Below are 20,809 nucleotides of genomic sequence, written 5' to 3'. Positions count from 1 at the left end.
AAGACAAGGGGGACCCTATCATGGTTCTAGGAGGGAGAGGAATGTATGAGGGCAGATGCGCAGGAGATGGGCCGGACATGGTTGAGGGCCCTGTCAACCACCGTGGTGGAAAACCTTGGTTAAGGAAGAAGGAAGACATGTCAGAGGAACTGTTTTGAAAGTGGCATCATCAGAACAGAGGTGAAGGAACTGAGAGAATGGGATGGAGTCCTTACAGGAAGCGGGGTGTGAGGAGCTGTAGTCAAGGTAGCTGTGGGAGTCGGTAGGCTTGTAATGAATATTGGTGGACAGTCTATCACCAGAAATTGAGGCAGAGAGGTCAAGGAAAGGAAGGGAAGTGTCAGAGATAGACCATGTGAAGATGATGGAGGGGTGGAGATTGGAAGCAAAATTAATAAATTTTTCCAGGTCCAGACGAGAGCACGAAGCAGCACCAAAGCAATCATCAATGCACCGGATGAAGAGTTGTGGGAGGGGGCCTGATTAGGACTGGAACAAGGAATGTTCCACATACCCCATAAAGAGACAAGCATAACTGGGGTCCATGCGGGTACCCATAGCCACACCTTTTTTTTGGAGGAATTGAGAGGAGTTTAAGGAGAACAAGTTCAGCCAGACTGAGGAGAGTAGTGGTGGATGGGGATTGTTTGGGCTTCTGTTTGAGGAAGAAGCGGAGAGCCATCAGACCATCCCAGTGGGGGATGGAGGTGTAGAGGGATTGGATGTCCATGGTGAAGAGAAGGCAGTTGGGGCCAGGGAACTGGAAATTGTTGATATGATGTAGGGTGTCAGACGAATTGCGAATGTAGGTGGGAAGGGACTGTACAAGGGGAGAGAGAATGGAGTCAAGATGGCAAGAGATGAGTTCCGTGGGCAGGAACAGGCTGACACGATCAGTCTGCCGGGACAGGCCTGATGGTGGATTTTGGATAGGAGGTAGAAGCGGGCAGTCCGAGGTTGGGATACTATGAGGTTGGAAGCTGTAGAAGGAAGATCTCCAGAGGAGATGAGGTCAGTAACAGTTCTGGAAACAATGGCTTGATGTTCAGTGGTGGGGTCATGGTCCAGGGGGAGGTAGGAGGAAGTGACTATGAGTTGACGCTCAGCCTCTGCGAGGTAGAGATCAGTGCACCAGACAACAACAGCACCACCCTTGTCAACAGGTTTGATGACAATGTCAGGGTTGGACCTGAGAGAATGGAGTGCAGCAAGTTCAGAGAGAGACAGGTTAGAGTGCGTGAGAGGAGGAGAGAAATTGAGATGACTGATGTCACGTTGACAGTTCTCAGTGAAAAGATCAAAAGAAGGTAAGAATCCAGAGGGAGGGGTCGAGGTGGAGGGAGAATATTGGAGGTGGGTAAAAGGATCTGGTAAAAGGATTAAACAGGGAGAGGACTCTTGCCCAAAGAAGTGAGCCCGGAGACAAAGGCGGCGGAAGAAGAGTTCAGCATCATGCCGAGCCCGAAATTCATTGAGGTGAGGGCGTAAGGGTATGAAACTGAGTCCTTTGATGAGCACTGAACATTCAGCATCAGAGAGGGGAAGGTCAGGGGGTATGGAGAATACACGGCCGGGGCTGGGTTTGGAAGACGGGATGGGGACAGAGGGACGGGCAAGGGTGGAGGGTCCTGGATGGGCGTTGGTGTCGATGAGTTGTTGGAGCTTGCACTCCTTTGCACCTGAAAGGAAGAGCGAAAGTTTCTTGTTGAGGTGTCGGATGAGACGAAGAATAAAATGAAACTGGGGGCACGGGAAGCTTATAAATAGGGTGTGTTGGTGCTGCTGGAGGAAGAGGTTGAGTGTGTTCATTTGGCGGTGCATGGCACTGAGTGTGGATCTCAGAATGCGACGAGAAAAGCAGTCCGAGGAGTGTTGTATGTCCCGGAGATATCTGTAATTCTGGGTGGGTTCGAAACATGAGGGATGAAACTTCAGTTGAAATCCACGTGGGGTAAGTCGGAGACGCAGACAGTCACAGAGGAAGGAAATATGCTGTGAAAGCAAGTTTTAGTAAACACCTTGTCAAATACCAGGAGAGAAATGGAAAGCAATGAAGGTGAACAAGGCAAAAGAGAGAGGCCAGGTAATCTCATTGGAGACACAGAAAAGCAGATAAAAACTCAGGCCAATTAGGATTTGTGAATTTCATTCCATTGCATTGTTTGTTTTAAATGGGGATGCAATATAAAAATAAATTAAAGACAAAATAGCAAATATTCCCTGAATATTGACTCTGGTTTTTATTCTGAGGAGTCTCTGTTACATTCATACCTGCACCATCTTGGTGTGGAGGCCTTGTCCCATCTCAGTCCCACCATGAGTTAGCAGGACTGAGCCGTCAGTGTAAATAAGGACCAAAGCTCCCGCCTGAAACAAAACACAGAAGGATGTTCAATTTGCTGCTAAGGCAATAAGTTACCAAATGGGATGAACCCTCCCTACACCCAACACACTTTCAGCATCCACCCTATCAAGTCTCCTCAGGATCTTATATGTTTCAATAGGATCACCTCTCATTTTTCTAAACTCCAATGGATACAGGGCCAACCTGTCCAACCTTTCCTCATAGGAAACCCCTTCATTCCAGGAATCAGTTGAGGGAACCTTCTCTGAACTGCTTCGAATGCAATTATGTCCTTCTTTAGATAAGGAAATCAAAACTGTACACTGATGTGGTCTCATCAATACCCTATACAACTGTAGCAAAACATCCCTACCTTTATATTCCATTCCCTTTGCAAGAAATGACAACATTCCATTTGCCTTCCTAATCACTTGCCGTATTTGCATGCTAACCTGCAATTCATACAGCAAATCATAAATGCCTTTCTACCACTAAGTTCTGCAATCTCTCTCCATTTAAAGAGTATACTGCTTTTCCATTCTTCCTGCCAATGTGAACAATTTCACATTTTCCTATATTATATTCTATCTGCTAATTGTTTTTCCCCACTCATTTAACCTATCTATCCCCTTTGCAGACTCTTTACATCCTCTTCACAACTTACTCTCCTATCTTTATGGATCAGCAAATTTAGCAACTATACATTCGGTCCCTTTGTCCAAGTCATTGACATAGATTGTAAATAATTGAAGCCCCAGCACTGATCCCTGTGGCACTCCATTCATTACATCTTGCCAACCTGAAAATGACCCATTTGTGCTTACTATCTGCTTCCTGTTTGCTAACTAATCCTACATCCATGTTACCCGCTTCCACAATAAGTTCTCATTTTGTGTACAAACCCTCCTAAATGTCATGTAACCTTTAATATTCAGGTCCTAACCTTTGTCATCGTGTAGCCATGTCTCCACAATAGCTTTCAGGTCATATATATTTATTTCTATTTGAGCTGACAATTCATCCATTTTGTTAAAAATGCCATGTGCACTCAGATACAGAGCCTTTAAGTCCTGTCTTTTTACTATTTTTGCCACCCCTAGCCTTATCTGCTGGTGCACTCTTAAGTTTGCATGCCCTGCCCCTTACTGCCATGCTCTGATCCTCACCCTTTATTGCTACCTTGCTCTCTTGCCTTGCCCTCTCCCTTTACTTTATCACATCTTCCGTCACTTGATCCTTCTCCTCCACTATTTAGTTTAAAGCCCTCTCTACTGCCCTAGTTATATGACTCATCAGAACTATGGTCACAGCGGTACAGCTCCCATTTCCCCCAGTGGTGTCAGTGCCCTATGAATCAAAACCCATTTCTCCCACGCCAATCTCTGAGTCAACTTTCTAATCTTATTTTCCCTCTGCCAATTTGCTCATGCCCTCAGGTAATAATCCAAAGATTACCTTTGAGATTCTGCTTTTTAATTTAGCCCCCAGCTGCTTCTTTTTCATTTGTTCATGAGGTGTGGGTGTCATTGGCTCGGCCAGCATTTATTGCCCATCCCTAATTGCCCTTGTTCAGAGAGCATTTAAGACCCAACCACATTACTCTGGGTTTTGAATCACATATAAGCCAGGCCAAGTAAGGACAGCAGATTTCTTTCCCTAAAGGGCATTAGTGAAAAAGGTGGGTTTTTATAACAGTCAACAGTGGTTTCACAGCTATCATTGGACTTTTAATTCCACATTTTTGTTGAACTCAAATTCCATCATCTGCTGTGGTGGGATTTGAACTTGGGTCCCCAGAGCCTTACCCTGGGTCTCTACATTACTAGTCCAGTGACAATGCCACTTCGCCACCACCTCCCTAATCCAAACTTCTATTCTATCCTACCTATGAACTACAACCACTGAATGCTCCCCCTCTGACTGAAAGTTCCACTCCAGCCCAGGGCAGATGTCCTAAACCCTGGCAGGCAACTTCTGGACTCTTGATCTTGGCTGCAGAGAAGTGTGGCCTGAATCTTATGCTTGGCGTGGGATTGTGATTGGCGAAGCAGATATGATATCCTGACCGTGATTTCACACTGGCTGGCCAATTTATGGCCAGTGTAAATGTGCTGAGGCTGGCTCAGTGTTGCTGGTGAGGGTGGGAGCAGGGTGGACACCAGGTCCAATGGAGTTTGAGGGTTGGGGCTAATATTTAAAAAGTGGAGAGGCTGCCTAGAGCTGGTCAAGAGCCTTAGGGAGCTGTATGTGAATCTGTCAGTGCCTGGAAGGATATTTTCTGCCAGAGCAGTAACTATGGCCTCAGGGCCTGCCTCCCAAGCCAGGCAGGAGGGAAATGCCCATGATCTGATGGATGCCTATGTGTCCTTCTGGAGGCAGTGAGCACCCTCCTTACCAACTCAAGAAGGCCTGGACGGAGGTGGCTGCCCAGGTGAGCGGCCATGATGTTGTGCACCAGACTTGGTTCCAGTGCAGGAAAAGGTTCAATGACCTTCTGTGTTCTGCCAGGGTGAGAGTTTGGAACTGTGTATAGATGCCTTAGTGGGTGGCAGGATTTGTTGGCACTCACAGGCGTGAAATGCAAAGTGGCAAATGGCACATACTCCTGTGTCTTGAGAGACTGAAAATGCACCCCTTTGGCTTGGATGCATGCAAGGGTGTGGTGTGCCAGTGTCGGTGGGCACCTGCACCTATGTCTCTTTCCAGTGGTAGGGGGGTGGGGTGGGCAGGAATGCTGGCATGGTCTGGCATGTAGAGGGGAGACTCAAGAAAGCACTTTCGTGCTTACAGGAGAAGAGGTGTCAATGCTCTGGAACGAAATCAAACAGATGGAGCTGTGCCCAACCTCCTGGGTTTGACTCAGGTGGAGGAGGAATCTCTGGAGATGGCCTGCGAGCATGGAGCCAGGTCCACAGGTCAAGGAGAGGCAGGGGTTTCAGAGGACGGTAAGACTCCAATGAGGTGAGAGTCCTATGGACAGGGAAGAGACTGGGGGAGGGTATAATGGATGTATGGCAGCGGCATTTGGAATGAGATGTTTAAAACAATAGTCCATTCACAATGCCTCTATCAGGCAGTTGTCCATTGTCAGAAGCTACTAGAGTGCATGCACTGTGACTTCATAATGATGTTAGCTACTGACGTTCTCTCTTGCTGCCTCAGATGTGCCATCCTCACAGACCCCAAGGACCCTCCATTGACCGCTGAGGAGTTGTGCCCATGTCACACCCTCCCTTGCACCAAGCACCGGCGCAGAAACATTGAAGGGCATTAGCATGTCAGATCAGATGGTGCTGCACAGTAGTGAGGGCACATCACACTCGCCTAAGAAGCTGGTAGAGGCAGAGAGTCCATAGGGCGCCGGCAATCAGAGGACTGCTGGAGACCAGGATGATGCTGAGCTTGAGGCAGGTGATGTGCCCCTGGAGTCATCCATCAGGCGACAGGTGCTGGATGTCCAGCAGGATATGTGGGAAGATCTGGCAGAGATCCCTGAGGGTCTGCATGCCATGGTCTCTGTCTTGGAGAAGTCCATGCAGAGTGTGAGCACTGGGTTGAGCTGGAACTCTGAACACCCTGCCTCCTCCATAGAGAGAGTGGCAACTCTCATGGAGAGCTCTAGGAACTCAACCAGGCGTTTCTGGGGTTGCGTTCAACCTCAGCAGGTCATTGCCAGTGTGATATATGGATGAGGTACCGAGTCACTGTGCTAGCTACATGTTCCTTAATGGTGAACAGGGAGGTTAAACCAACCTCATGTTGACAGACAAGCTATAGCTCGCATCTATGATGATGGCAACAGCTCCTCAGTCCCTCTTCCAGTGACCATTGCATCTGATGAAAGCGCGATGATGGAGGAGTGCCCAGTCATGCTGCTGGACTCTCCTGCCCAGATGGGGCCTGCTCAGGGCTCTGCTGATCAGAGGACAGCCACCAAGGTCATCAAGGCTGATGGGGCCTCAGAGTCAGTAAGGTGCCTCCAATCCAGCTGCCAATGAAGGGTGGGGGGAGGGGGTGCTGGGGGTTGGGGTACCAAGACATAGCACTCACAGATGGAGGTTTAAGTGACCACGATCAGAAAAGAGGTTGTCATGGGTGACTTATGTTTCCTTGGCATGTGTGCACTGGTTAATTTGTACATTTGACTTCCTTATCAAAATGTCTCATTATGTGCAATGGCATTAGTGGGTTTCATGCTTTGGACTGGGAATAGGCCTGGGAGTCAACTGTGACACAGAGGAAGGGCTGCAAACTTTATTTCAGAGTTCGGACCTTGACTTAAGGGTGACAGGATTGCCTCATCAGGAAAGATCATTAAGGTGGCGCTACCCTTACCATTGCCTTGACTCCTTACCTAGCTGAAAGTTCTCAGAATTAATGCCTCCCTGCCTCCCATAGGGATCCGCATATCGGCCTCCTACCCCTCACCCAGAGGGTCCTTCGGCTCCTCCTTGTACCCAGCACTATAGTCATCTTCTGCTACATGCAGAGCAGGATTGCTGTCTTTGTCTTCCAATTGGTCCTCCCCTTGACGGAGCCAGATTGTGCAGAGCGCAGCAGACAATGAAAATAAGAGACATGCTCAGGAGGATATTGCAGTGCTCCCCCTGATTGGTCCAAGCAGTGGAACCTCATCTTGAGCAGGCCAATGGTCCTCTCCATTACTGCCCTTACAGAAGCACGGCTTCAATTGTGCCTCTCTTCTGCTTCTGTCCTAGGGTGTCTGAATGGTGTCATGATCCACCTTTTTAGGAGATAGTCTTTGTTCCCCAGGAGCCAACCATTCAGGTGAGCTGGAGAGACCTGGGAGTGCCACAGGATGTATGCATCATGGCAGCTGCCAGGGTACTTAGTGAAGACTTGCAAAATCTGAGCCTTGTGGTCACAGACAACCTGGATGTTCAGGGAGTGGGACCCCTATCTGTTGACAAAGGCAGCCAGCTCACCTGCTGACGCCATTATGGCCACGAGGTCAACCTCTAGCTCCCTGGACGAGGGGAAACTCAACAATTGCAGCAAAGACTCTGGCGTGCTCAGTTTGGATGTCTTTGTCGGTCCAGAAGTGAATGGGGTTACTGTCCCGTTTGAACAGAGCGTCGGTGAGTGGCAGAGTGGGAGACACCACATGGATCTCCCGCTGAGCCCTGAAAGTAACCTGAGGCTAACAAATTCAGGGCCGCTGTAACTTTAAGAGCCACTGGCATAGGGTGGCCACCTACATAGCTTGAGGTGATCTCTGGGTCAATCATTTCACATGTAGAGGTCACAGTGTCCCTAGAGAGGCGGAGCCTCCTTTGGTACTGGACCTCAGACATGTCCAGGTAGCAAGAGTGCTGCCTGTGAACTCTGGCCGCAGGATAATGACGTCTTCTGTGGTCACTTCTGCCTTACACTTCCTGCTGGCCCTGCACCCCCTCTTTCCACAGGTTGCACTCTGGGCACTGCCAGTGTGAACCTGGTCTCCTCTGCCTTCTAGCCCTCTCCTCCTCTTCTGAGGAGGTCCCTTCATCAGAGAAGCCAATCCCTATTTGCTGAAATACAGATTGCATGGGATAGTGCACTAAAGAGGACTCTCAGAAGTAAGCCTCTGAAAATGCTGGCAAACCAAAAAGTCCACCAGAAAATGGCATGAACTGCCTGAAAACCACCTCCAACCAACTCTGAGCCAAACTCCTACCTATTCAACTTGCCAAGATCCTGTTTGTCTTTTATCTCCCCCACCCTCCGGATCCAGTTTTAATTAAAAATGGCCGCCTGTCCGAGTGGCCCATGCGCCAAGCGTGAAATTTCATGGGCCACGTAAAATCCTGCTGAATTGCCTTTTTAATTGACCTAATTGTCCTTTACTTGTCAATGGGCATGCTTCCAAGATCCACGCCCACCCGCCGATCTTAGTATCACGTGATGGCACGATGGGGTTGGGACATTCCCCCAGCGCATTCTCTCTTGATTTTACAGGAGATCAGGACCACTGCACACCTGCTCCAACACCATAAAATTCAGGCCAGTGCCTGTCTCCCTGACTATACTGTCCCCTTCTACCAACACATTCTTATTTACTCACCCCACTTGAATGACTTCCTGTACAATGGTGCCATGGTCAGTTTGCTCATCCAGCCGTCCATACAAGCTCCAAGAACTTTGAGCATGTTGGACAATTGCAAGAGCTGAGGCTCCTACACTTCTACCTTCTCGATCCCCATACCTGCCTCATTCGCAGTCACACCCTCCTGCCCATGAGCATGCACCAAATCAAATAAGCCTATCCTAAGAGGACAAAGTGTTCAGGTAACCTTCTCCCTCCCTGATATATTGCAATGACCGAAGCTCAGACTCCAGTTCACCCACTCTGAGCTTCAGTTCCTCGAGTCACAGACACTGACTGCAGATGTGTTTGCCTTGGATCATATTGCTGCTCATGAGGACCCACGTTCTGCAGCTGCAACATATCACCTGTCCTGCCATTTTTACAGCATTTTAATTAATTAATTTTTTTTACTGGTTAAATTTCTAACTAATATCTCTAGATCTGTGTGTGCTTTTCATTTCATTTCAATAAATGCCCTAATTACCCTGACTGAAATTAAAAATGGGAAATACTCACTAGCTAATCACGTACCTGCTTCCTTGTGATTTTACACCTCGATTTTTCTTGTGGAAGGGGGCTTCTGATTGGAAACTGGTTCCCAAAATGAACTCTTGCTCTATGTGACAGTTTTGAAGCTTGGCTGTTCTCTGTTCGGGGAGGGAGGGAGGGGGGTGGGGGCTGCAGTATTGGCGGGGGGGGGGGGTGCAAAACTGAAAGAGTTTGGTGGGAGGGGGTGCTGCTGGTGTTGTAAGAATGGGATAGGGGTGTTATGCTGGCGGTGGAGCATGGTGCAGTGTGGGTGTGTGCTGAGCATGCGGGAAGCTAATGCCTCTCAAGTATGAGTCAAACAGTGTCCTGGAAGCAGACAGCCCGGGACAACCATCCCAAGTATGGATGATCCCATAAACCCATGATGGTTGGTCACTCTGCTGCTCTCATGGATTCCCGAAGTGAAATCCCGCTCTCTGCGCTACCTCTTGAAGCCCCCGTGCTCTCACTGATTCTCAGAGTCACATTCTCCCCCGCGTTGCTTCTCATTCTTGTCAGACACTCCTTGTACATACTTCTCAGGGACTCCACAACTTCTAGAACATCTACAGACTTCCTCTCCCTGGTCGTAAGCCTACTTTAGATCAATGAATACAATCTTCATGCTGCGTTGACCTTCCCGATATTTCTCAATAAGATTTCCCGATAGAAGCCTTCTCCTGTTCCTATGTTAACCCTGACTTTCCTGTTTTAGATTCAATGGACCAGTGATACCTGTTTTTTTTAATCACCTTTTTTCAAGTGAGATTTCACTTCCACCAAAGCAGCTACACCCACCTTTTAAAAAAATATTATTATTGGGATATGAACACCACTGGCCAGGCCAGCATTTATGGGCCATCCTTAATTACCCTTGAGCAGAAGATTTGGAGCTGCCTGTAGCTGAATATCTTGAAAGGCCATTTGAGATTCTGGAATCACATGTAGGCCAGGCCAGATAAGGAGGGCAGATTTCCTTTCTTAAGAGCCAGATGGGGTTTGTTTTACTCATTCACGGGATGTGGGCTTCACTGGCTGGGACAGCATTTATTGCCCATCCCGAATTGCCCTTGAGAAGGTGGTGGTGAGCTGCCTTCTTGAACCGCTGCAGTCCATGTGGTGTAGGTACACCCACTGTGCTGTTAGGAAGGGAGTTCCAGGATTTTGACCCAACGACAAGCTGATAGTTTCGTGATCATTAATAATGAGGCCACCATTTTAATCCAGGTATATTAATTAATTGAATTTAAATCCCTCTAGTTGCCAAGGCAGGATTTGAACTCATGTCTCCAGAGCATTAGCCCAGGCCTTTGGATTTCTAGACTAGCTTCATTACTACTGTGTTACCATCTCCCTGCAACACCCTCTTTCATCCTCCTCCACACATTTTACCTGATTCAAGAATGCGGCGTTAAAGCTTATCCCGAATTTGGTTGGAATAATTGCTAGCCCTCTCTTCTTCCAGCGATGTTGCCTAGAAATAGAAGAAATAGTTAACCCTCACACAATACAATGAGGCTTTAAATCCCCTCTCTGACATTAAAGACCAACCTTGCATTTTTATAGCATCTTTATGACCTCAGGAAGCCACAGTGTGTGCTTCACAGCAAATGAAGGATTTTGAAGCGTAGTCACTGTTGCAATGTAGGGAGAGTGGCAGCCAATTTGACCACAGCAAGCTCCCAGAAACAGCAAGGAGATAAGTGACCAGGTTGTCTGTTTTAAGTGTTAGTGGGAGAATAAATATTGGCCAGGAAACCAGGGAGAATTCCCCTGCTCTTCTTCAAAATAATGTTAACTCTTGCATGAGATGGTAGATGGGACCTCAGCCAAAAGACAGTGCAGCACTCCCTCAATACTGCACTGGAGTATTGCCCTAGATTTTGTACTCAAGTCTCCAGGGAAGGGACTTGAACACACAAACTTCAAACTCAAGAGCTGAGAATGCTGCTAACTGAACCACAAAGAACCAAGGACACTGACAAAGGAGAGAACAGCAATTTGATAAGTTAAAAGGAACACACAGTAAAGACACAGGAACGTTTACAAAACCAACCTGTTAAATTCATCCACAGCTTTTCTCCTGCTGTGATAGGACGAACTTTCCAAACATTCATCCCAACATTTTCTGATGTTGACCTCTTCCAACTTTTGATTGGTGTAGGTGATGTCTCCCTCCTGGTACAGGTTCAGCTTCTGCACCTTGGGACAGGAAAAGGAACAGGGTTATTGTGGGTAAGTGGCCGCTCCAGGCATGCACAAGAGTGCAGGTATGAGTGGCCTGTGCACCCCAATGATCGAACAAACCAACAGGAATGGAGCATCAGTCAGCCTGTAAGAGGCCATTCAGCCCTTCGGTGCCACATTCCTGATATCTGTCAGGGAAAGCCAAAAGTTGACTCGAAAACTCTTAGGCACTTCTCTTTGATTCATTCTTGGGATGTGGACATTGTGGAAAGTCTGATGGTGATTGCTGGACCTCAGCTGAGGAAGGTGGAGATGAACACTTCAGGCTGTGTCTCACAGGCTTTTTATTGTCATTTGTCAGGAAAGGGCCGAGAGACTCACCAGGACAATTCAGAGGGCATTTAAGAGCTAACCACGTCGGTGTGCGATGGGAGTCACAGAGGCCAGACTCTCTGAAGCGGTGTGACCTCTGTGATCCTGGACTTTATGACCATGCTACCCCATTCTCCCTTCAACTATTCCCACCCCCTTGCCCCCAACACCCCAACAAATCTATCTTAATCCAGGTATATTAATTAATTGAATTTAAATCCCTCTAGTTGCCAAGGCAGGATTTGAACTCATGTCTCCAGAGCATTAGCAAATCCTGCCGGCACAGGTTTCTATGGGTTATTCAAACATCCCCCTCCCAGCAACATCAACCTCACCCACCACCACCGGCCACCAACGTTGACTCCTGTCTGCCATCATTGAAATAATTTTTGCCTTTTATGAGCGGGAGTCAGCTCCAAGGATTGTAAACCAGGGAGCAGCAGGAGTTAAGTTCCTGTATCTGAGGTAAAGGCAAGACCTATAATCTGTCGGAGGAGCAGGCTATGATTTACTCTGTGTTTCTGGTGTCATTATTGGTGCCCTCATAGTCCACAGCTTGTGCCCCTCCCCAGCAGCCCATGCCTGGGCCATACCTGCTCTGAAGGTAGCCCACACTTTGCAACGACATCGTTCATCCAGCACTCTGCCAGCATCATTGCCTGAGGTGCCCCAAATCCACGGAACGCCGTGTTGGAAGGCAGGTTGGTCTTGCAGATGTAGCTGATCGCACGAATGTTCGGGATCTTGTACGCGTTGTCCATGTGGAACAAGGCCCGAGTCATGACCTGGTTTCAGAGATGCACAGAAGCTCAGTGTGTAAAGAACTTACTTCGTGGTTTCCTAAGTAAGGAAGTCATTGAAAAAAAAACTTTGCCTCATATTATTTTGTAACTATGCAAGAATGTGCTGGAGGCGCATGCTGGATTCTGTTCTGAATTTTAGTGTCAGTTTTAGGAGTGCACATTTGCAAGCAAACACCACAGATTCATCACAGATAAATGCATAATGATCCTTCCCTCAACCCTTATCACCAGCCACCTCCTCCCCCTCCTCTTCCACCTCCACATTCCCTTTAAGGTCCACCACTAGGCTACACTAGACTACAGGTTAACTGAGCAGAATACCTAACTGAGGGGGCCATTTTGTAAGTGGAAGCAATTGCTGCTACTTTGCTTTCCTGTGGATCTTTTTAGTATTCACCAAGACCATCCATTCTCACCTCTGGAACATCATCCGACTACAATTCCCATCAGCCTATTTTTTTAATGCATTCGATCATGGGATGTGGGCATCGCTGGCAAGACCAACATTAATTGTCCATCCCAAATTGCCCTTGAGAAGGTGTGGTGAGCAGCCTTCTTGAACCACTGCAATCCATGTGTTGTAGGAACACCCACAGTGCTGTTGGGTAGGGAGTTCCTGGATTTTGAGCCAGTGGTGATGAAGGAACAGTGATATATTTCCAAGTCAGGACAGTACATGGCTTGGAGGGGAACCTCCAGGTGGTGGTGTTCCCATGTTTCTGCTGCCCTTGTCCTTCTAGATGGTAGCAGTCATGGGTTTGGAAGGTGCTGTCTTGGTGAGTTACTGCAGTGCATCTGGTAGGTGGTACACACTGCTGCTACTGTACATCGCTGGTGGAGAGAGTGGGTGTTGAAGGTGAGAGATGGGGTGCGATTCAGATGGGCTGCTTCGGCCTGGATGATGTCAAGCTTCTTGAGTGTTGCTGGTGCTGCACTATCCTAGCAAGTGGAGAGAATTCCATCACACTCCTGACTTAAACCCTGTAGATGGACAGGCTTTGGGGAGTCAGGAGGTGAGTCACTCTATGTAAAATTTCTAGCCTCTGACCTGCTCTAGTAGCCACAGTATTTGTATGGCTGGTCCAGTTCGGTTTTTGGTCAATTATAACCCCCAGGATGTTGATAGTGGGGGATTCAGTGATGGTAATGCCATTGTATGTCAAAGGGCGATGGTTAGATTCTCTTTTGTTGGAGATGTTTATTGCCTGGCACTTGTGTGGCGCCAATGTTGCTTACCACTTGTCAAGATCTTTCTGCATATGGACGTGAATTGTTTCAGTTTCTGAGGACTCACGAAAAGTGCTGAACATTGTGCACTGGTGAAGCAGCTGAAGACGGGTCAGTGATGTCCCAGGACTGAGATAAATGAAATCCAAAAACCACAACCATCTTCCTTTGTGATAGGTATAACTCCAACCAGCAGAGAGTTTTTCCCCTTGATTCCCATTGACTTCAGTCTGCTAGGACTCCTTGATGCCATATTTGGTCAAATACTGCCTTGCTGTCAAGGGCAGTCACTCTCACCTCAACTCTGGAGTTCAGTTCTTTTGTCCATGTTTGAACCAAGGCTGTAATGAGGTCAGGTGCTGAGTGGCCCTGGCAGAACCCAAACAGAGTGTTGATGCCCCTTTCCATCACTTTACTGATAACCAAGAGTAGACTGATGGGGCAGTAATTGGCCAGGTTGGATTTGTCCTGCTTTCTGTGTACAGGACATACCTGAGCAATTTTCTACATAGCCAGGTAGATGCCAGTGTTGTAGCTGTACTGGAACAACTTGGCTAGGGGCGCAGCTAGTTCTGGAGCACAAGTCTTCAATATAATTGCCGAAATATTGTCAGTGCCCACAGCCTTTGCAGTATCCAGTGCCCTTAGCTGTTTCTTGATATCATGTGGAGTGAATCGAATTGGCTGAAGACTGGCATCTGTGATGCTGGGGACCTATGGAGAAGGCTGAGATGGATGATCCACTTGGCACTTCTGGCTGAAGATTGTTGCAAATGCTTCAGCCTTGCCATTTGCGCTGATGTGCTGGTCTCCCCCATCATTGAGGGTGGGAATATTTGTGGAGCCTCCTCCTCTAGTGAGTTGTTTAATTATCCACCACCATTCACAAACTCGATGTGGCAGGACTGCAGGGCTTAGATCTGATCCATTGGTTGTGGCATTACTTAGCTGTGTCTATTGCATACTGGTTCTGTTGTTTGGCACACTAGTAGTCCTGTGTTATAGCTTCATCAGGTTGATACCTCATTTTTAGTTATGCCTAGTGCTGCTCCTGGCAGCCTCTTCATTGAACCACAGTTGATCCTCCAGCTTGATGGTAATGGTAGAGTGGGGGATATGCCAGGCCATGAGGTTACAGATTGTGTTAGTGTACAATTCTGCTGCTGAAATCCTCATCCGTGCTTTTGTTATCTCTAGCCTTGATTATTCCAATGCACCCCTGGATGGTCTCCCACATTCTACCCTCCATAAACTTCAGCACATCCAAAACTCAGCTGCCTTTTTCCTTTTGCTTATTCTTTCAGGGACTGTGGGCATCTCTGGCTAGGTCAGCATTTATTGCCCTTCCTTAATTGCCCTTGAAAAGGTTATCTTAAGATGCAATTCGGCCTAGCTCCATTAAGTTCAATTTGCCCATTACTCCATTGCTCACTGAACTATGTTAGTTCTCAGTCCGGCAACACATCAATTTTAAAATCCTGATTTTTTTTTTAAACCCTCCATGGTCTCGCTCCTCCCCCACTCTATAACTACCAGCAGCCTCACAACCCTGTGAGATATCTGTGCTCCTCTAATTCTGGCCTCTTGCACATCCCCCAATGTTAATTGCTCTACCATTGGTGGCCATACCTTTGGTAACTAGGCCCTAAACTCTGTAATTCCTTCCCTAAGCCTCTCTACTTCCGTCTTTAAGGCACTGTTTACGAGCTACTACTTTGATCAACCCTTTGGTCGTCCACCCTGACACTCCTTGGTTCAGTGTGAAATTTTGGTTGAAAATGCTGTTGCGAAGCACCATGGGACCTTTTACTAGGTTAAAGGTGCTATATAAATGTAGGCATGTTTTCAGCATAGTCACGTAGTCAAGAAGAATTCCTGTCCTGTTCACTAGCTCACCAGTGGGAGGGCAGTTCAACTCTGAAGATTGGAGGAATCACAGAGATCAATGGTGTTGCATATTTTATATCTCAGAGCTATGCAAATATAACACACCAGCTTATATGTTTGTAACAGGAATTTATTCTCAGTGTTTTAAAATGTCTGCTCCATGCTTCCAGCTCTAGCTTCCAGTAACTCCTACAGCTTTACACCCAGGCTTAGCTAGTCAAGCACAATGAACATCAATGTTAAACAGACTCACATAATTAAATACAGAACAAGTGAACACTAAAAATGGCTGGTATTCAATAGCATAAACTAGGATAAGGAATCTTAAGCTGATGGTTGTGCTACAATTGTCAGCTGATGGAGATCAGATGGCTCAGCACTGACCAGAGAGTAAACCTCAGCCTTCACAGTATGAGGGGTGGAATCATTTTTAAAAATGGTGTGCCCACTTGTTTAGACCTCCCTGGAGCAGGTATTCAGAGGGTTAAGAATTTCTAAATCCATCACAATGTTGAAATGAAGAAATATTCCAGAATTAATTAGCTGTGTTTGGTTTCAGCGTTTAGTGACCTTACCTAATAAAAAGATGAAAAATGCATTCCTATAGCATCTTTCACAACCACCAGATGTCTCAAAGCACTATACAGTCAATTACATTCACCTGAAAAGAAGACAAGGCTTCAGTTTTCACTGAATCTCTGACGGTGCAGGACTCCTTGAGTACTGCAACAGAGCATCAGCCTTGGTTTTTGTGGTCAAGTCCTTGGTGCTCAGCGTGTGGGCACGCACCCAACATGCCTGAGCATAAAATGATGCGTGAAGACATCGGGTGTGCGTCTCAACGTGATCGCACACTCACACAATATTTCTTTCAGTGGGTGTGCGCTGGAGTCGATAATTAAAAGATCTATTAAGGCCAGTAACAAGCTAATTAAATTCAAATTTACGCTGCCCGTCCAATCTTGCGGTTGGTGGGCAGGCAAAAAGGCCAAATTTTTTAGGGAACCTCATCCACGAGCGGGATGAGGTTTCCTAAAGCAAATAAACATTAAATAAAAACTTTATTTTGCAATTAAAAACATGTTCCATCTCATGTGACAGGGTCCCATGAGAGGGGACATGTTTTATTAAATTTTTACAGTTTTTATTAATTTTTTAAAAAAGTGCTTCAATCTCCCTGAGGCAGCTCTCCCTCCTTCTCCCGCCCGCACAGGTAGCATCGAGCGCTGCCACTTGTGATCCACGCTCGTGGCCCACCTGCACAAAATCGCAGAGCTGAACCGATCACGGGCAGCAGTCAGCTGCCCAGTTGTCCCCGCCCACCACCGTCAAACACCCCCGTCGAGGGCAAAATCCTGCCCCTGGACTGGGACTTGAACCCACAACTTTGCAATTCAGATGCCAGAATGCTGCCAACTGAGCCACAGGTGATGCAGAAATTCAATCAAAAACACATTCAAAAAGCAGTGTAAGAACATCTGAATTCACGTTCAGATGGCAAGTCCACCTGAAGGCCTCTATCTCCACAGATGCTGCTAGGCTTGCTGAGTGCCTGGGTCCTGATGGACTTCATCCTACAGTCTTAAAAGGAGTGGCTAGTGAGATAGTTGATGTATTGGTTTTAATTTTCCAAAGCTCCCTAGATTCGGTAAAAAAAATTGTGCTAAACTTAAATAAGGGCAATTACAAAGGAATGAGGACAGAGTTAGTTGGTGAGTTCTGGGAAGGGAGTTTAGCAGAAAAGCTGATGGTGAACAATGTCAGACGTTTAAGATAATAGTTTATGACTTAGAACAAAGATATGTCCCCTAGGAAGTTCTGACGAACAAAGGGACCTTGGCTTGTGTGTCCATAGGTCTCTGAAGGTGGAGGGGCATGTTAGTGGGGTGGTGAAAAAGGCATATGAGACACTTGCCTTTATCAATCGAGGCATAGATTACAAAAGTAGGGTGGTCATGTTGGAGTTGTATAGAACCTTGGTGAGGCCACTGCTGGAGTACTGTGTGCAATTCTGGTTGCCACATTATAGGAAGGATGTGATTGCACTGGAGGGGGTGCAGAGGAGATTCATCAGGATGTTGCCTGGGATGAAACATTTAAGTTATGGAGAGAGGTTGGGAGACTTGGGTTGTTTTCGTTGGAGCAGAGAAGACTGAGGGGCGACCTGATCGAGGTGTACAGGATTATGAGGGGCATGGACAGGGTGGATAGGGAGCAGCTGTTCCCCTTAGTTGAAGGGTCAGAGGGGACATAGGTTCATGGTGAGAGGCAGGAGGTTTAGGGGGGATGTGAGGAGAAACCTTTTTACCCAGAGGGTGGTGACAGTTTGGAATGCGCTGCCTGGTAGGGTGGTGGAGGCGGGTTGCCTCACATCCTTTAAAAAGTTGCTGGATGAGCACTTGGCACGTCATAACATTCAAGGCTATGGGCCAAGTGCTGGTAAATGGGATTAGGTAGGTAATTCAGGTATTTCTCACGTGTTGAAGCAGGCTCGATGGGCCAAAGGGCCTCTTCTGCACTGTGTGATTCTGTGATTCTGTGAGGAAGAAGGATTCTAGGAAGGGGTAATCCGACCACGGTTAACTGAGGAAGTGAAGGATAGTATCAAATTGAAAGAAAAAACATGCAACATAGCAAAGATTAGTGGTAAGCCAGAGGATTGGGAAAGTTTTTAAATCCAAGAAAAAATCACCAAAAAAAAACTGAGGGAGAAAATAAACTGTGAGGGTAAACTAGCAAGCAATATAAAAATGGACAGTAATAGCTTCTTTAAATACATAAAAAGGAAGAGAGAGGCCAAAGTGAACAAAGGTAATATGTCTTAGATAATGAGGCAGGAGAAGTACTAATGGGGAACCAGGAAATGGCAGAGGAATTGAATAAATACTGTGCATCACAGAGAAAAGGTACTAGGGAAACTAATGGAGCTAAAGGCCGATAAATCTCCTGGACCTGATGGGTTGCATCCTAGGATATTAAACAAAATAGTTACAGAGATATTGGATGCACTGGTAGTAATCTTCGAAGAATCATTAGATTCTGGAAAAGCCCCAGGGGATTGGAAAACACCCTTGTAATACCCTTTTTCAAAATGGGAGACAAAAACAGGTAACTATAAGCCAGTTAGCTTAACATCTGTCATTGGGAAAATGTTAGAGTCTATTATAAAGGATATAATAGCAGAACATTTAGAAATACATAATATAATCGAGCAGTGTCAGCATGGCTTCATGAAGGGGAAATCATGCCTGACAAAATTATTAGAATTCTTTGAGGAGGTAACAAGCAGGATAGATAAAGGCTAACCTTTAGTTGATGTAATATATTTGGATTTCCAAAAGGCGTTTGATAAGGAATTGCACGTAAGGCTACATAATAAGATAAGAGCCCATGGTGTTGGGAGTAGTATATTAGCATAGATCGAGAATTAGCTAACTAATAGAAGACAGAGAGTTGGGATAAGGGGGCATTTTCAGGATGACATCCTGTAACTAGTGGAGTACCACAGGGATCAGTGCTGGGGCCACAATTATTTACAATATATATTAATGACTTAGATGAGGGAAGTGAATGTACTATCGCCAAGTTTGCTGACAAAAATAGCTAGGAAGGCAAGTGGTGAGGATGACACAAAGAGTCTACAGAGGGATATAGGCAAGTTAAGTGAGTGGACAAAAACTTGGCAGTTGGATTATAATGTGGGAAAATGTGAGATTATGCACTTTGGAAGGAAGAATAGAGGAGCTGAATATTATTTAAATGGAGAAAGACTGCAGAAAGCTGCAGACCAGAAGGATTTAGGGGTCCTCATGCATGAATCACAAAAAGCTAACATACAAGTTCAGCTGGTAACAGGGGTGACAAATGAAATGTTGGCCTTTATTTCAAAGGGAATGGAGTATAAAAATGGGGAAGTCTTGCTAAAACTATACAAGGCACTAGTTGGACCACACCTAGAACACTATGAACAGTTTTGGTCCCCTTATCTAAGGAAAGATATACTGGCATTGGAGGCAGTCCAGAGAAGGTTCACTAGGTTGATTCTAAGTATGGACGGATTTTCTTATGAGACTTGTACTCATTGGAGTTTAGAAGAATGAGATGCGACCTTATTGAAACTTATAAGATTCTTGGGGGCTTGACAGGGTAGATGCTGAAAGATTGTTTCCTCTTGTGGGAGAGTCTAGGACCAGAGGGCATAATCTCAGAGTAAGGGGTCGCCCGTTTAAAACAGAGATGAGGAGGAATTTCTTCTCTCAGAGGGTAGTGAAGCTGTGGAATTCTTTACCGCAGAGGGCTGTAGAGGCTGGATCATTAAGTATATTCAAGGCTGAGATAGACAGATTTTTAATCAGTAAGGGAATCAAGGGTTATGGGGAAAAGGCAGGAAAGTGGAGTTAAGGATTATCAGATCATCCATGATCTCATTGAATAGCGGAGCAGACTCAATGGGCCAAATGGCCTACTTCTGCTCTTACGTTTTATGGTTTGATGGTCTGGTGATAATATTTTTCCTGAGTTCCTCCCTCTCTTCCATTTCCTGATTTATAACTGCTTCTGGGGTGTTACTTGTATCCTCTATAGTGAAAACTGATGCAAAATTCAATTCATCTGCCACTTCCTTATTTTCCATTACCAATTCTTCAGATTCACTTTCTTTAGGACCAACACTCACTTTGTTAACTCATTTCTCTTTTAAATATTTATAGAAGCTCTTACGATCCGTTTTTATATTTCTGGCTAGCTTTCTCTCATACTCTAATTTTTCCCTACTTATTAATCGTTTGGTCATCCTTTGCTATTCATTATATTCTGTCCAATCTTCTGGTCTTCCATCAATCTTTCACCTATATTTTCATTAAGGATTGCCAGGGATTGCTTTCCAATTGGTGGAAACTGAGAGGGTTTCTCCACCTTTCCCACACTTACACGCTTAGGTAATCTGGGAGGTGGAAGGCCAGAGGCGTGGCAGATTCTGATGTGTCCTGAGAGACAACAATATCAGATTACCTGCCATTTCACTGAACCATGGGTCCATGGTCCCATGATCAGCAGGATGGCTGATTTAATGACAGTCTTGAGAGCCATTTTACTGGAAGCCATGATGTTTTCCATCGCTATCCTCCCTACCACTTCCTCCCAACTCTCATTCCCTCCGGTGCTGCAATCTGTGCTCTTCACCAGGGCTCTTCTGTCGCTGATTCTCATGGTCTTTGGCCAAGTGGTTTGGCACTCAGTGCCACTGCCATCCTCTTCCAGGTCTCCTGGCCAACTGGCATGGGCACCCTGAAGTCTGTGCCTCCTGCTGGAGTGATTGAAGGATCAGAGTAATGAAAAGCCCTGGGTTTTCCTCCGGCTTGGTGCCAGACTTGC

At 46.4% G+C, this 20,809-nt stretch overlaps 1 protein-coding gene across 1 annotated transcript in view; it reads right to left on the bottom strand.

The window, feature by feature from the left end:
* Positions 1–20,809, bottom strand: part of xdh (xanthine dehydrogenase) — a 94,822-nt gene that overhangs the window by 20,880 nt on the left and 53,133 nt on the right. The window contains exons 24-27 of the mRNA XM_041187331.1: positions 12,113–12,304; positions 11,017–11,162; positions 10,353–10,434; positions 2,272–2,367 (exon numbers count right to left, since the gene is read on the bottom strand). Coding sequence (XP_041043265.1) covers positions 2,272–2,367; positions 10,353–10,434; positions 11,017–11,162; positions 12,113–12,304 — 516 coding nt within the window. The remainder of the gene's footprint in view (positions 1–2,271; positions 2,368–10,352; positions 10,435–11,016; positions 11,163–12,112; positions 12,305–20,809) is intronic.

The sequence above is a fragment of the Carcharodon carcharias genome, chromosome 5, assembly GCF_017639515.1.
Source record: "Carcharodon carcharias isolate sCarCar2 chromosome 5, sCarCar2.pri, whole genome shotgun sequence".
Taxonomy (NCBI): Eukaryota; Metazoa; Chordata; class Chondrichthyes; order Lamniformes; family Lamnidae; genus Carcharodon; species Carcharodon carcharias.
The sequence above is the reverse complement of the archived record's forward strand: the minus strand, read 5'-3'. Positions and strand labels throughout refer to the sequence as shown.